This window comes from Aspergillus fumigatus, chromosome 4 (assembly GCF_000002655.1).
Source record: "Aspergillus fumigatus Af293 chromosome 4, whole genome shotgun sequence".
Classification (NCBI taxonomy): Eukaryota; Fungi; Ascomycota; class Eurotiomycetes; order Eurotiales; family Aspergillaceae; genus Aspergillus; species Aspergillus fumigatus.
The window spans coordinates 2,068,963-2,083,128 of NC_007197.1; the positions used below are offsets into that span (position 1 = coordinate 2,068,963).

The 14,166-nt window shown below is 52.7% G+C and overlaps 6 protein-coding genes across 6 annotated transcripts; 3 read left to right on the top strand and 3 right to left on the bottom strand.

Moving 5' to 3' along the window:
* Positions 1 to 217: 217 nt before the first annotated feature.
* Positions 218 to 1,776, bottom strand: AFUA_4G07960 (uncharacterized protein). The gene is made up of 3 exons (XM_077804599.1): positions 1,585 to 1,776; positions 572 to 1,417; positions 218 to 519 (listed from the first exon to the last, which is right to left on the bottom strand). The coding sequence occupies exons 2-3, from the start codon at positions 898 to 900 to the stop codon at positions 360 to 362; spliced, it is 489 nt and encodes a 162-aa protein (XP_077660745.1). The 5' UTR covers positions 901 to 1,417; positions 1,585 to 1,776; the 3' UTR covers positions 218 to 359.
* Positions 1,777 to 2,024: 248 nt separating this feature from the next.
* AFUA_4G07970 (DNA-directed DNA polymerase delta subunit POL31) lies at positions 2,025 to 3,842 on the top strand (the record flags this gene model as incomplete). Its single annotated transcript, XM_746935.1, has 4 exons — positions 2,025 to 2,318; positions 2,377 to 2,508; positions 2,556 to 3,498; positions 3,547 to 3,842. 4 exons carry the CDS (start codon positions 2,025 to 2,027, stop codon positions 3,840 to 3,842), a joined length of 1,665 nt encoding a protein of 554 aa, XP_752028.1.
* A 413-nt stretch (positions 3,843 to 4,255) lies between these two features.
* AFUA_4G07980 (uncharacterized protein) lies at positions 4,256 to 5,026 on the top strand (the record flags this gene model as incomplete). Its single annotated transcript, XM_746934.1, has 1 exon — positions 4,256 to 5,026. One exon carries the CDS (start codon positions 4,256 to 4,258, stop codon positions 5,024 to 5,026), a length of 771 nt encoding a protein of 256 aa, XP_752027.1.
* Positions 5,027 to 5,381: 355 nt separating this feature from the next.
* AFUA_4G07990 (GTP-binding protein) lies at positions 5,382 to 6,491 on the top strand (the record flags this gene model as incomplete). The annotated part of the gene is made up of 1 exon (XM_746933.1): positions 5,382 to 6,491. The coding sequence occupies one exon, from the start codon at positions 5,382 to 5,384 to the stop codon at positions 6,489 to 6,491; it is 1,110 nt and encodes a 369-aa protein (XP_752026.1).
* A 369-nt stretch (positions 6,492 to 6,860) lies between these two features.
* On the bottom strand, positions 6,861 to 9,194 carry odcA (type III PLP-dependent enzyme; the record flags this gene model as incomplete). Its single annotated transcript, XM_746932.2, has 3 exons — positions 9,071 to 9,194; positions 7,970 to 8,790; positions 6,861 to 7,915 (listed from the first exon to the last, which is right to left on the bottom strand). Exons 2-3 carry the CDS (start codon positions 8,274 to 8,276, stop codon positions 6,861 to 6,863), a joined length of 1,362 nt encoding a protein of 453 aa, XP_752025.1. The 5' UTR covers positions 8,277 to 8,790; positions 9,071 to 9,194.
* Positions 9,195 to 9,328: 134 nt separating this feature from the next.
* AFUA_4G08020 (uncharacterized protein) lies at positions 9,329 to 14,139 on the bottom strand. Its single transcript, XM_746931.2, has one exon. The coding sequence runs from the start codon at positions 13,738 to 13,740 to the stop codon at positions 10,261 to 10,263; it is 3,480 nt and encodes a 1,159-aa protein (XP_752024.1). The 5' UTR covers positions 13,741 to 14,139; the 3' UTR covers positions 9,329 to 10,260.
* Between the last annotated feature and the right edge of the window lie 27 nt (positions 14,140 to 14,166).

The following is a 14,166-nucleotide window of genomic DNA, read 5'->3' on the forward strand; positions in this document are numbered from 1 at the left end:
TTGCAAAAAACGCTGCTGAGGCTCTGGGCCTCAGTGCACGTTAATCGGACCATTAGAGGCGCACAGGGATCATGTACACATACTGTGTAGCAACCCATTGGGTCAAATTGTTAATGCCTATCATTTAGGCCCACATTCTGTGATATTATGATTCGCAGCTGGCGCTGCATGGATTACAAATACAGAAATAATCTGCGTGAGCACTACAGAGTGTAGAAGCAGGAGAAATACATCGGTCCAATTATGCCTATCCACCCGACGAGTCAGACTATCCCTCTTCTACCTGCCATAGAAGAGGGCCAGAACGGGGTATGCTGTGGACATTTGACTTTTGAGATGATCATCTATTCTTTTCAAAATTACAAGTGCCACAGGGCCCACAAAGCTGAAAAGGCTGATGTAGCTAAGCCCCATGTATCCATAGCGTCTCTACTTCCTTCGGAGGAAGCCATTCGTGTAGGTACCACCCTCACTTGTGTCTTGGTCACAGTCCCGGTGACTACGACAACGTTCGAGGATCTGGTAAACGCTATCAGCAAAACCGCCTAGAGATCAGAACGAGCAGATATACCCATGCAGAGCTGACGAGTTTCTCATTCCCACCGGGGCTTGCCTCAGTTCGTGCGTCGTCTCTCGGGTAATGATCGTTGTGGTGATCGTCTTGTAGGCCATTGTCTCTGTTGGTCGCGCATCGTTGGCAACGGGCCCTGGAGGAGGTTGATACCCGACAGCACCCTGAGGAGCAGTTATCAGTGATCCGGGAAGGCTTCGTCCGAACAGTCGCGTCGATAAGGCATGCGGGAGGAAGTCGAGATCAAACGCCGTCACGCAGAGGCAGGTCAACAGAATGAAGGCAAGGAAACTGCCTAGAAGACGAAGGGCAGATGGTAGGATCTTCATCCTGATACTGTTGTCGTGAAGATGGATCTAGCAACGTCTGATGTCTTCAACGCGTCTTGGGACTGTGAGGATGACCTGGGGAGATCAACTCACAGGCCGGCCACGGGTGGGAGGACAAGATATGAGCTGGCTATTGTTTTGAAACCTGCCATCCTCATGGCAGACATGCAGATGCACGTATGTGAGATGAGCAAATCATTCTCGAGTCGTCGACTATGTCATTCGAACCACTTTCCTCAATTGACAAGAATGAAATGGATCCAAGTGCGAAGGGGTGGACCTATCAGAGAATGGGACATCTGGTGACGCCAAACAATTAAGGCCTCGTGCAGTCGATTGACTCGATGCAATCCAACTCATTGAAAGATGTGGTATGTGGAATGGAGATCGGAATGTGTTCGTAGCCCTTGGGCGGATAGCCAACAATCATCTACTGTAGTCCAGGACCGTTCACGATATCTAATCCCAATGGAAATCTCGCAAACGACCTCATGAATACTGCAGATTGAAGCTCGGTCTTCTAGACTCTGTCAGAGAGATCTGTATTGATTGATTGGGTGTATAGTCGACCCATTGGTTTTGCTTCAAACCAGCATTCTTCGGTGACACAGGCACGTTTTTGGCCGAAACAGCCAGCATATCGCAGAAAGAAGCATGAGGGTAAGAATCTATAGCTGCTCTTACCTTCTACGAGCTTATCTCAGAGTAATCTCTGTCATTCTTGATGGAGATCCATGGTCATCCGCAACGATGACCGGAGTTGAATGGTCGTCATTCAACCAGAAATCCAGCGTTTTCAAAGCTTTTGCGAACTTAAAGAAGGACTCACACCCTGGTAAACCCCAGCAGCGGTTATCTCTTCTATTCCAGTGAGAGAGCACTCGGAGTGTTTGGTTGTAGAAGTAGAGGTAGTTCTGCCGAATGCGGTATTGTAATTACACTGCTGGGGAAACGCCAAAAGACGCGAGATTCGCGTGGTCCAGCGGCCTCGAGTCAACCGAACAATGACGGAGCTCGGCTTCAACTTTTTCAATTACACGCTCTTTGGGCCATAGCGGAAAGACTCATCTTACTTTCCATTGCCCAAAGGAAGCACCTTGGAAGATAAGAAAATTGCTCACACAATGGCTACCAACACAGCGGAGGACGTGTTTTTGCAACCCCCGAGGTCTGCTCTTCACGATGCTCAGAAGCCTCAGATGGATAAGATGATGCTAACAATCGCTCGATGCAGTGACGAACAGTTCTCGCCTGTGTATCGCGAAATATCCCACTATAACCCACTTCACACCTTCAAACTCCCCCCCGGCGATGCGAGACATTACCAGCAACAATATGGCGACATGTACTTCTTGCGACTGGCACGACTGAAACCCGTGGTGGAAGAGGTTGGAACGGACGCATGGGAAGGATTCAGCGTAAGACGGTAGCTTGACCCTTGGTCGTTATTGTCCTAACCTTATCGATGGGTGATAGATCGCCGGAGAACGCGCTCGTCGTGTAGAGCGAGTGCTCGATGTGCGACAAGGCGAGCTTTGCTGGGTCGCTGGGACGGTCTACATGGACATGCCCTTGAAGCCGAACATCCTGGACGATCTCTCCAGAGAGGTCCGAACGCCCCATTCGTTTCTCCAGGCATCGCTGACGTCCCCTAGAGTCACACCCTAGCTCCTCCTCCCCGTCGCACCTACCAAGATCCCGCTCATCCGGAATTGACTCAAATCATGCTGGAAGACGAGTCAGGCCGCCTGCGTTTAACAGGGAGTCTTTTGACGTCAACTCAACTCGCGACAGGAGTCATCATAGCGGTACTGGGGACGGAAAATGCAAATGGTGATTTTGAAACGATCGATATTAGAGTGCCTGACCTGCCTCCGCAGCCGCGTCGGTGGGAGCGGAATGAAAACAGAACAGAGACAAAAGAGCCGCACAAAAGCAAGATTGCTTTTGTGAGTGGTCTTGGGATTACGGGCACATCGAGTGATACTCTTGCGCTGGAACTTCTGGCAGACTATCTTCTGGGGTATACAGGGTCGGATGCGTCCTCGATCACACGGCTTATCATTGCCGGAAACTCACTGGGGGCTAATGTGACGGCTGAGGCAGCAGCTACAGACATGGAGATGGGAACGGCCGCGAAGAAGAAGACGGGTCCGAGAAAGTATGGATATGACGCCTCTGCATACAACGCCTCGCCCATCACACAACTAGACAACTTTCTTGCGGAGATTTTACCGAGCATACCCGTGACACTCATGCCGGGCGAGAGTGATCCGGCGAACTTTGCACTCCCTCAGCAGGGAATCCACCGAGCGATGTTTCCACGGTCCAGAGCATACTGTGCTCCGCCTCCGCCGGGTGACGAAGCTCCCGAGCCGGGCTGGTTCGACAGTGTCACAAACCCTTGGGAAGGGGATGTCGAGGGATGGCGGCTGTGGGGAAGCAGTGGACAGAACGTGGATGATGTCCTGCGGTATCTAGACTTTGCAGACCGTGATGCCCCCGACGCCGGTGATGGGGATATCGAGGCCAGGATGAGAATCATGGAGGCCATGCTACGGTGGAGGTGTGGAGCTCCCACCGCCCCTGATACAATATGTACGTTTCTCTGCCACATATCTCGATGGAGGTACTGACTATGCACAGGGTCCTATCCGTTCCAGACAAACGATCCCTTTGTAATGCAGTCCTGTCCGCACATCTTCTTCGCTGGCAATCAGCCACGGTTCAAGACGGCCGTGCTGGAAAGCGACTCTCCCCTTAGGCTTAACGGAGCCGACACAAAGATGACCGACACGGCCGAGAATCCCGGTGCGCGCGTGCGTCTGTTGTCGATTCCCAAGTTCAAGGACACGGGGGAGTTGATTCTCGTGGACAGCGAGACATTGGAGGTAGAGCTGGTCAAATTTGGTACTTTTGCAGGAAAGCAAGAGAACCAATAATACACTAATAGACACGATGAGCAGTTGCTCATTGACGTGTGCACTGCCAAAATCCGCAGTGACTGTTCTCCATATTATGGAGTACTCCGTAGTAATGTAGTCTATAACTATCAACGGCGCCAAGACCGGGCAAAAAGTCATATTTTCCTCTTCCACGAAGTCCATCTACCGATCAGATCAATGGCAAAAAAGCTGCAGGCAGCAATAGACATAGACTCTACACTTAATCTAAAGCATAATAGAAATGCGCCTCAACGAAAAAACCGGTACGCCTACCCACCTTCAAAATCAACCACCACAAGAATTTGATTCCCCCACCCCGAAAAGACTAACAAAGGCAAATAGCTATCTCCACCACAAAGGTACTTCTAGTCCCATACTCCAGCTGGCACGTTCCCCACTACCACGAATGGATGAAAGATGAGGTAGACACTCAACCCCCCATCCCCAGCTCAATTGATAGAAGCAACGCTAATGGAAGACAGGAAATCCAAGCCGCCACGGCATCGGAGCCACTTACCCTGGAAGAAGAGTACGCGATGCAGCGCAGCTGGCGCCAGGATGCCGATAAGTTGACTTTTATTATTTGTTTGCCTGTTCCTCGGCCTCGGTCTGAGCATCAGCATCAGACGGAACGTCAAGAGCAGCAGCTGCCGGGTTCCGGGTTACGGCTGCAGGACGGAGATGATGCTCCCGGGCAGATGCTCGGCGACATTAACCTCTTCCTCCGGGTTGAGGATGAGGATGAGGACGAAGACGAAAACAAGAAGGGGCCGTCATGTCCACAGATCATCGGGGAGGTCGAGCTGATGATTGCCGAGAAGGCAAGTCAGCGGAGGGGCTATGGGCGGGCTGCGTTACTTGCGTTTCTGCGGTATGTGCTTGAGCATGAGGTAGACATCGTGGGGGAGTTTGTGCGAGGCACTGGTGCTGGCGCTACTCTGCCAGGCAGGACGGACTGGAAGTTTGGCGCGCTGAGTGTCAAGATTGGCAAGGAGAATGGGCGCAGTCTGGCGCTGTTCGAGAGTGTTGGGTTCTGCAAGGTGAGCGAGGAGCCGAGTTATTTTGGGGAATTCGAGTTGAGGAGGGTACGGAAGGAGCTGTCGCTAGAGAGTGTGGATGAGGCGATGGCGAGGGCTGGTGTTGAGGGGTATACTGAGGTTTCGTATGAGAGGACTGAATGATACCATGGCATTGCTGAAGCGGTTATTTGAAGCGTTGATGTCCGTTCTGGTGCTGTCTCGATATTCGGTCATCTACATTTCCATGTAGTATCTGACCACCATTCCTTTGCATCCTGTACATCTAAGCGATTGGTGTCCAAACAGATACTCTATTGACTCAATGACCCCATTCAAAAACATAATTAGCATCCTTAGCCTCGGAGACAGCTACCTACGTCATTTAAATTAGGGCTTCCAAATCAGGATTAGCGCCTCTGCCCCTCCGGTGTAAAAAGTATCACCATCGAGACTCGGTCTACTCAGAAAGTCGACAGTCAGGCAGAAGAAAAGAAGGGGGGGGGAAACAAAGAGAAAAATGCCCGTCCCCATAACAATTATAACGGGCTTCCTCGGCTCCGGCAAAACCACCCTCCTGCTCAATCTCATCCCCCAACTCCCCCCAACCTACCGGCTCGCACTCCTCAAAAACGAATTCGGCGACGTAGCCATCGACTCGCAGCTCGCCTCGACACAGTCCATCTCCGGCGTGCGCGAGCTACTGAACGGATGCATTTGCTGCAATCTCGTGGGCCAGCTCAGCGACGCGCTGAACCAGCTGCGCGAGGAGGTTCAGCCAGACCGCATCGTCATCGAGACGAGCGGGAGCGCGTTCCCCGCGACGCTGGCGATGGAGGTGAACCGGCTCGCGCGCGAGCAGCCGGGCAGCTTTGTGCTGGACGGGGTGATCAGCGTGATTGACGTGGAGAATTGGGAGGGGTACGAGGATACGTCGTATACGGCGAAGCTGCAGGCCAAGTATACGGATCTAATCATTTTCAATAAGTGGGAGGCGGTACCGGAACAGCGGTTCGAGCTGTGCCTGGATCGCGTAGGTGATCTTGAGGTGCAGACGCCGTGGGTTAAGTCGGATAAGGGCCGGGTGGATAAGGAGGTTCTCCTGGGGATTGACGGGGCGTTGTTCGCCAAGGAGGATGCTGAGGATGCGTTGCGGTTGACGGATGACCATCACCAGCATCGGCATGACCACCAGTCCGAGGTCGAAGTGCTGTCCGTCACGCTCAAGGCCTCCCGGCCCGACCAGACCATCGATGTTGCTGCCCTCGAGATGATGCTGCTCGCGGCGCCCAAGGAGGAAGTCTACCGGATCAAGGGGACCATGCGCTGTCCTGCGTCGCAACCGCCTGCCGACTCCGGGGACAACCCCGGCGAGAAGAAACCCGCGCCGCCTCCGACTTCCGGCAATGCAGCTGTCCGACACTACATCCTCAACTGGGCCTTTGGTCGCTGGACTTTTACGCCCTCCGAAATGGTGGCGGAGAGTGCAGACCCCGTTGTCGTTGCCCGTCTAACGCTTATCCTGGCTCGGTATGAGTCGGGCAAGTGGAAGAAGAAACTAGAAGCTGGGGGATTGATTCAGCTTGGTGAAGGTGCCGAGGGCGAGTCAGTGGTCGAACGCCTGGTATAAATTATTTTTTTTTTCTTCTTTCTGCACATAAACTGCAGTGGAGCTGGCTCCTTATGATTGTGGTTGAGAGACGATGCGGACACGAGTGTAGATAAACAGATATAGATGTTTCATAGATATACAGATGACCTCATTTTCTGCATCAAAAATGCACTCTATAGCGTCCAGGATTACCAAGAGAACAAAAAGGATGACCCCAAGTAGCTCAGAAGATCGATTAGACAAGGTGACAAAATCTAGTCTATCAAGCAACAAAGCAAACCAAACTGTATGGGATCCCCGCCTTCCACATTATCTATCCCATTACAAACCGAATTACAGACAAGCAGATGAATCAAGTCCAGACTTCGACAAATTCAGGAACATTCTCTAATACTCCAGGAGCGCAGTCGCACCGGCTTCGCTCGAGATGTAAATCACCTCGTGGTTGTCCGAGAAGCCGTTGAACCGGGTGGCGCTGCACTTGGTATAAGCGCCCATCTCCTCAAAGTACAGCCAGTCGCCGACGTCCAACAGACCAGGCAGCACAATGCGCTGGGTGATGACGTCGATACCATCACAGGTCGGACCCCAGATGGAATAGGCGATGCCCTCTGAAGTCGCAGCATTCAGAGCGGACGGCTGGGTCTCACCAGAGCAGGTCAAGATCTTGGCCACGGGATGCTGGTGGTCGAAGATGATGTTGGAGAAATTGCCGTAGACGCCATCGTTCAGGTACAGCATGTAGGTATCGTTGGCCGGGTCCTTGGGGTCACGGACGTCGCGGCGCGCAATGACATTGGCGGCCAGGGTGAAGGCGCTGGCGACGTAGTAGCGGCCCGGCTCGGCAATGACACGAATGTGAGGCGGGAAGTACGTGTCAAGCGCCTCACTCAGGATGCCGGCAAATTTTTCAAAGGTGTCCTGGCAGAACCCACCCCCAACATCCAGGGTGTGGAGCTCGTGGCCCACCTCCGCGGCCTGGTCAAAGACCAGACGAGCATCCTGCACAGCCTTCAGGAACGCGCGGGGATCCTCGGCACCGGAGCCCACGTGGAAGCTCACTCCGACAACCTTGAGCTCGAGCTCGTGAGCCAGTTCCAGCAGCTGACGGGCGATGTCCAGGGAGGCACCGAATTTCATGCTCAGCCGGCACAGACTGGTGGAGTCGTCGGTCAGGATCCGCAGGTAGAGCTCCGCGTCCGGGTAGCAGGCCTTGATCTTGTAGAGCTCGTCGGCATTATCAAAGGTCATTTGCTTGACGCCCACCTTGGCGGCATAGCGCAGATAGGACTTGGTCTTGCAGGGCTGCGCGTAGATGATGCGGCTAGGATCGATGCCGGTCTCGAGGGCCAGGTCGATTTCCGCCTTGGACGCACAGTCGAAACCGTTTCCCAGCTTAGCCATGAGACGAAGGATCTCCGGGTCGGGGTTGCACTTGACCGCTGGATGTCGTTAGCTCTGTGTCTGAGGAGATCCTAATGGTCGGAGAAACGTACCGTAAAAAGGCTTGACGCGACCCAAGTTCATTTTCCAGCGAAGATGCTGTCGGTAGATCTCCCCCATGTCGGCCACATAAAAGGCATCTTCTTCACCGGGGCCGCACCGGTCCACATCCACCTCGGCGGCGCGTTTCTTCAGGACGTCCAAGACCAGGTTCTTGGCAGCCAACCTAGATTGCGAAAGGTCGTCCCCTCCATGATTGCTGAGTTGACTATGGTAATTGAAATTATAGTCGTTTATGTCGTGACAATGTTTGGTCATGCATACTTCAGCAGGTACACAAGCAGTCGGTGCCATAACCATGCGCGCTGCGACGAAGCACGGAACAGGTCTTGAAAAAGTGGTTTGAAAGAGTATAAAAGAGATTTCGAGACAAGTGTGTCAAAAACGCGACTGCGTGTTAAGGAGGACGAAAAGATTCGCAACCGAGGTTGACTGGACCAAGCCTCCTAGACCCTTCCTCCTTAAGAGGAAGAACCTTCAGAGAAGTCCTATGCGGCAGCTCAAAGAGTGAGGGAATAAGTTGGAGGGGCGTCAAAGGGTGGTTAAAAAATGGCGCACCGGAGGAAACCGAAGGAGGGGTCAGCAGCAGGAGGTGGTGGAATGTTGTTAAGAGTGTCGCGGAGCCGTCGAGGCGAGACAATGTGACGAAAGGGCAAGGGAGAGGCTGCGAAAGCCGTGATGAGCTGGTGCCTTTGGAACTAAGGAGTTTCCAAAGGCGTAGAGACGCGGTCTTAAAATTGGGTAGAAAACTTTGTCGCTCGGTGGACAAAGTAAGAGAACTATTTATTTTTTTTATCCCACAAATGAGATAAATCTGACAGAGAGAAGAGCAGCGGTCAGTACCCTTGCAGAGGAGGTGAGAAACGACCGTAGGACGGGAGGGGAGGGAAAGGTGAGAGATTTTATGGGCGAACGACGAGGTGCGTGCGGTCCTTTTTTTTTGTTGGCTCGTTCAGCGACGGTGGACGATGTGGTGGTTTAGGGCAAAGGGCACACGCCAACGAAAGTGGGGGAGGTCGATATGGAATGCCAATATAGGTAGAGACCAAATCAAGGAAATGAAGGAGTAGGAGAACAGACGAAATGCAACTTACCTCGAATGGCAATGGATGGGAGATTGGGAAAGAGGGAGAGGGGAAAAGAAGAGGAAGAATAAAAACGAGGAATCGAGGAAAAAGTTGGTGGTGGTGAGGGAGGAGGGAGGAAGAAGCACCCGACTGTGGGGATGGAACCGCTCTGCCACTGCTCTGTACACAGTGTACTGTACTGTACTGTACTTACGGAGTCCTGTGCCCCTCTATGACGAAGCTGAGGGATTTCCCTTGACTAAGGTACAAGAGGACTCCGTGCCTCGGATTTTGCACGGTACTGTGCTAAGGCTGTCATTAATACCCGTCATTCTATTCGTCCTTCCCCAATTTGACTCATTTTTGCTCTTCTCCACCCAGAATTGCAGCCTGATTCTCTTCTCATCCTGGTCTGATATCACTGTATGATTCTGCAGCCTGCATTGCATTGCATGTGCAGGTGCATCATCACACCCTTCGAAATCATCATCAGCAGCAGCTGTCCTCACTCTATCTATCTTGTCCGCCCTGGATTGGATATTATATTTAGCGCAATAGCTTGTTAGTGATTCATACCAGAGCTACCAAAATATCAAGCAATCTCCCTCCCCACGGCTTTGTGCATATACTCTGTATACTGTTTCAGATACTGAATCATGGGTCGATTGGCTAGAAAATGTCAGCAGTCTACGTCATCACCAATTGCACAAGCAATGTTATGGATTCCGACCGACCGTAACGGCAGAAGAGAGGGTTCCAAAAGCTATCTCCGGACGGCGTTACTTAGATACACATCGACCTTACTCCAGCCTGAGGCCTCTCATCGATCCTGGTCTCAGCTGTGCCTGCTTTCGGGTAGGTTGTGAGGGCCCATGAGTATAGCATCACATTCGAATGCATCTCGCTGAATGGTAAGGCTAATTTGAAAAGACTCGAGAAACTATCACGCAAATAGAGAAGACTCGTATTATCAGCATCTTACAGAAATATAAACATGCGCAATATTTGGCAAAGATAATCCAGTAAACCCGTACGAAGACAATGCTTTGAATCAAAAGAGTAAGCCGTGCCAGGCAAACTGAATCCTCAATAATGGGGGTATATAACTCTTGATGAAAGTGAAGGAAGTAGGAGCCGGTCGCCGATGGCCCACGACTCGAAGGATTACACAAGTATGTAGAAAGACTGAAAAGAAAAAACAACCAAATTTGTCCTCATCACAACCACAGAACCCACCGGAGGCCCGCAATTGCTCCTCGGAAGATATAGCGAAGCACCTTGAAGGCCATGACTATTAACCACACCCACCACAGCATCGCAACAAGCGCCCATTCAAGCATGACAAAGCCTGTACGGCGAAGCCAGCGCAATCGTCGATGGCGCTTCCGAATGCCCTTGTCGAGTTTGTCGCTCAACTGCTTTACTGCCAGTGTGCTTGTGGTGTTGAGTTCGACACTGAGATTTTCGGCGTCATCTGCCAGGGCTCGAACGCGCGGGGCAAGAGTCTGGTTGACCAGGTCTTCCAGCTGCGCCAATTGCGTTCTCAAGGCGCCCGAGGCTCTAGGGTAATCCTCTATAGTTCGCCGAAACGAGTCATGAGATGTCTCTAATCGCCGGAGCAGTCCCTTAGCCGCCACATCGAATTCATAGAGGCGGATGACCTGGGGCACAGGGGAGCCGGAGTAGGCTTTCTGTAGAAAGTCTGGCGGTGGACTGCGTATCGATTCGGCCCGGCGAGTGATTTCCCGTGCTTTGATACCCGATGTGAGAAGAAGCGCCCTTGTACGCTCGATTTCCCTTCGATCCGGGATTCCGGAGTCCACCGAAGTCGAGATGCTGCGGTTGGAGATGCTCCATGTCCTTGACTGACCTGATGCACCACGAAGCTTGTCTTGAAGGCGATCTGCAGCCGAGATCTCTGCCTGCGCAAGCCCCGTAACCGGAGGACGGATCATGCTGAAAGGAACCGATGGATCTTTAATCTGCCTTTTCTCGATCTGGCTCCGGACCGCGTGGAACTCGGGCTCAATTCTTCGGCCATCACCAATTTTCTCCGCCAGAAGGTGTGCATTCTTCTGTAGCATTGGAGCATCGAGATTCTTCGTCTGCGACACCTGTGCATCATGGAACGAAGCATCTGGACCCTGCTTCATAGGACTATCCAGGGCCGAAGCTCTGCACTGTTCTTCTTGCTCGATCCGTCGAGATGGGGTCGCCAAAGCCGCGGTCGATTGCAAAAGACCCTTGGCGCTTACACGCTCAGAATGCTTGCGAGGAGTTCCATCCGAGAATGTCGGAAGTCGGCGTAGGAGGGCTTTGGGCCCGGATCTCTTTTCACCCTTCGTTTCCTCGCCCTCGTCTAATGCACTATCCTCGGAGGGAAGAGCTGTCTCCAACGACGAAGTCCTTGAATGAGCTGGATCGTCCTTCTTCATTATCAGGTCGCCCATTTTTGAGACCTCGTTGCCTACGATCTCTGCAATTTTTCCGGGCCCTTTAAAGATTCCGCGCAGCCGCGATTCCGGTTGGAATGATCCCTTGCGGACATGCGTGTGGGTCCGTGTCTTGTCAGCTTGGTTCAATGGAGACACATGATCGGGAATTGGGCTTGGTTCGAGTTTGCCAGCTCGATATGCGGCATCAGGAATATACTGTTGGAGATTTTCGGCAGTATCCGTCGCGGAGATCAACTTGTCCTCGAGGATCTCCCGGGGGCGTGAGCGGCTTTTGCTACGCGCATGGCGAGCAATAATTCCGTGAGCAACTTGTCGTTTGGATGGCGACGGTGAGCGACTTGAAGGAGGAGATAAATTGGACGCAATGCTAGGGAAGTATCCAAGGGGAACAGGCGGAGTGCCAGTAGAAGAAGGATCCTGACGACTTGCGGCGGATGACAAGGAGCCGCTTCGCTCGTCCAATTTGGCCCACATTGGTTGAATAGTCGAGGTCTGAGACGGCAGCGGTCCTGCATCGAGGCCATGTTCTTCATCTGGGGCAGTGGTAGAGGAGTTTACTCGCGCGCTCCGAGCTCGGGTAAGTTTTGATGCGGCAGATCCACCTGCATTGTCCGCATGATGATACCACGAGTGTCTTTCACCAGTGGCGGAGACACTCGAAGAGCTACTTGACCGCAATCCCAGTTTGCGCTCCTTGGTGCCTATGCTGGTCAGTGAAGTACCTCTGCTGTGGAAACCATGTGCAGCACTATGATATCTGTGCCGACGCCTTCCACGATTGACGCTTCTGAATTCGGCTCCCAATGCAGGATGCGCATTGGAGAAAGACGTATCAGAATCCGCGTGTCGTGCGCCCGCAGACGGCGACTTGGCTTGCATATGCGCCTGGGCAGATGTAGGTGGCATTTCACCACAAGGATGTAACTGTGCTGGGTCCGGAAACAAAAGATTCCCATCCTTGTCCACCATTTTGCTCTTATTCTGGCCCTCTTCAACCCACGCAGCATCAGCCAGAAGCTCAGCCGGAGAGATTGCCCAGTCAAATCTTGGCCTGCGAGCCGCTTTGGTGCTGCTAGTGCGGCTGACTCGCCTTAAGCTGGAAGGAGGAGACGCTGCAAACAGATCTGGATCATCGGGTTCTTCTCGTGGCGGATCCTTCTCGCCTCGTTCGAATGGCGGCAGCTTTAGACATTCAGAAGGCAGGTGACTTCTGTCGCCATACTGAAACTGGACTGAGTTCACCCATTCACACACCCTAGCAACGTCATACCAACCTTCCGACTCCGGATCAATTGGGCGTCGCTCACGGAACCGGACTTTCCGATTTCGAATCGCCTGGAGAGGATTGTAGTCTCGCGCCTGGGGAAAGCTAGCCTTTGACGCTGATGAGGCGTCTGTGGCATCTTGCGTCCCATGATGTCTCAGTGGCGGGAGCGAAGGGAGTAGACGCAAATAGAGGTGAAATAGCTCAAAATGACGCCTAGCTTTATCGGCCCGAGCAAGCGTACTCGTTGAGAATGCGTGAGGCAAGGTCTCTTCTCCAGCAGCATTAGGTAGTAAATCCAGTACGGATGCTGGATTCACGGCTAATTCACCAGGCAGGGGTGTGGCCCGGTGACTGATCCCCGGATGAGGATAATCACGACGCGTATGAAGAGTTGGATATCCACGACCGGCGCCCGTAGTCAACGTTGCACTATCGGCATAGGGAACCGACCCCCCAGCCCCTGAAAGGCGAGTCGAGACGGATCGACCGAGATTATTTCTCCTCCGGGATTCACTCAAGTTCAGAGCCAGATTAACAATCTGGAGTGAATCCCTATCCAAACCTGGGACAGCCTCATTATTGTCCGCCCTAGCTGGCAGCGGCTCCGACGTTGGAGGTTGCTGTGCGGACGATGGACCAGACGTTTCTGTTCCTGCAGCCTCCTGGGGACCAGCAATCACCGACGACCCTTCCACTGACTCTCTATTGCGACTCCAGGGAAACCGTGACCTCTTCTTCGGTGTTGCAATATCGCTCTCGGGAGCACCACGCTTCTCATTGCGATGCGATTCCAAAAGCCGTGGCCGATGAGAGCTGGTCCGTATGCTCTTTGACTTGGATAAAAATGATGAATCGACAAGAAAGGAGCTCGAACTCGCTGTTCTTCGTTGGCTGCGTCGGGCCCTGTCTCCATCGCGTGAGCTGCTCCCGAGCGTGCTGCCCTCCAGCTCGCCGCTTGCTCGTCCCTCGGTCATTCGTGTGGAAATCCGCTGATGGGAATCGCCATTAGATCCGAATTATGCAGCAGGTTTCGATGCCAAGCTATCACTTTGTGTCAAAATAAACATTAACACTGAAAGCAGCGATTCAAGGGAACCACCGGATCGTTCAACATCAATGGGAGAGCGGCCGGGTCACTCCCGCGAGTAAGGAGGTGGGTGTTACGTTGTGGAGAAGTCATGGAACTATTGAGAGAAAATAATGCAAGCGCCGACTTCAATCTTTGCTCAGCTCAACAACATAGCGGCAAGATAGAATAGAGTGGCAGATTCCGCCACAACTTTCAGAAGCAAGACATTCAGGTTGACATTCAGTCGATCAGCCATGCGCGTCAACGGCTTGGAGCTGCATGTGGATATACAAACAGAACAAACACCACATATAGTTATATCTACGTTTCA

Bases quoted from the DNA above. Each gene is read 5' to 3' on its own strand.
- AFUA_4G07960 (XM_077804599.1), bottom strand. From the start codon at position 900: ATGAAGATCCTACCATCTGCCCTTCGTCTTCTAGGCAGTTTCCTTGCC. The intron at 520-571 runs GTATATCTGCTC...AGCGTTTACCAG, and splicing joins AACTCGTCAGCTCTGCATGG to ATCCTCGAACGTTGTCGTAG.
- AFUA_4G08020 (XM_746931.2), bottom strand. From the start codon at position 13,740: ATGACCGAGGGACGAGCAAGCGGCGAGCTGGAGGGCAGCACGCTCGGG.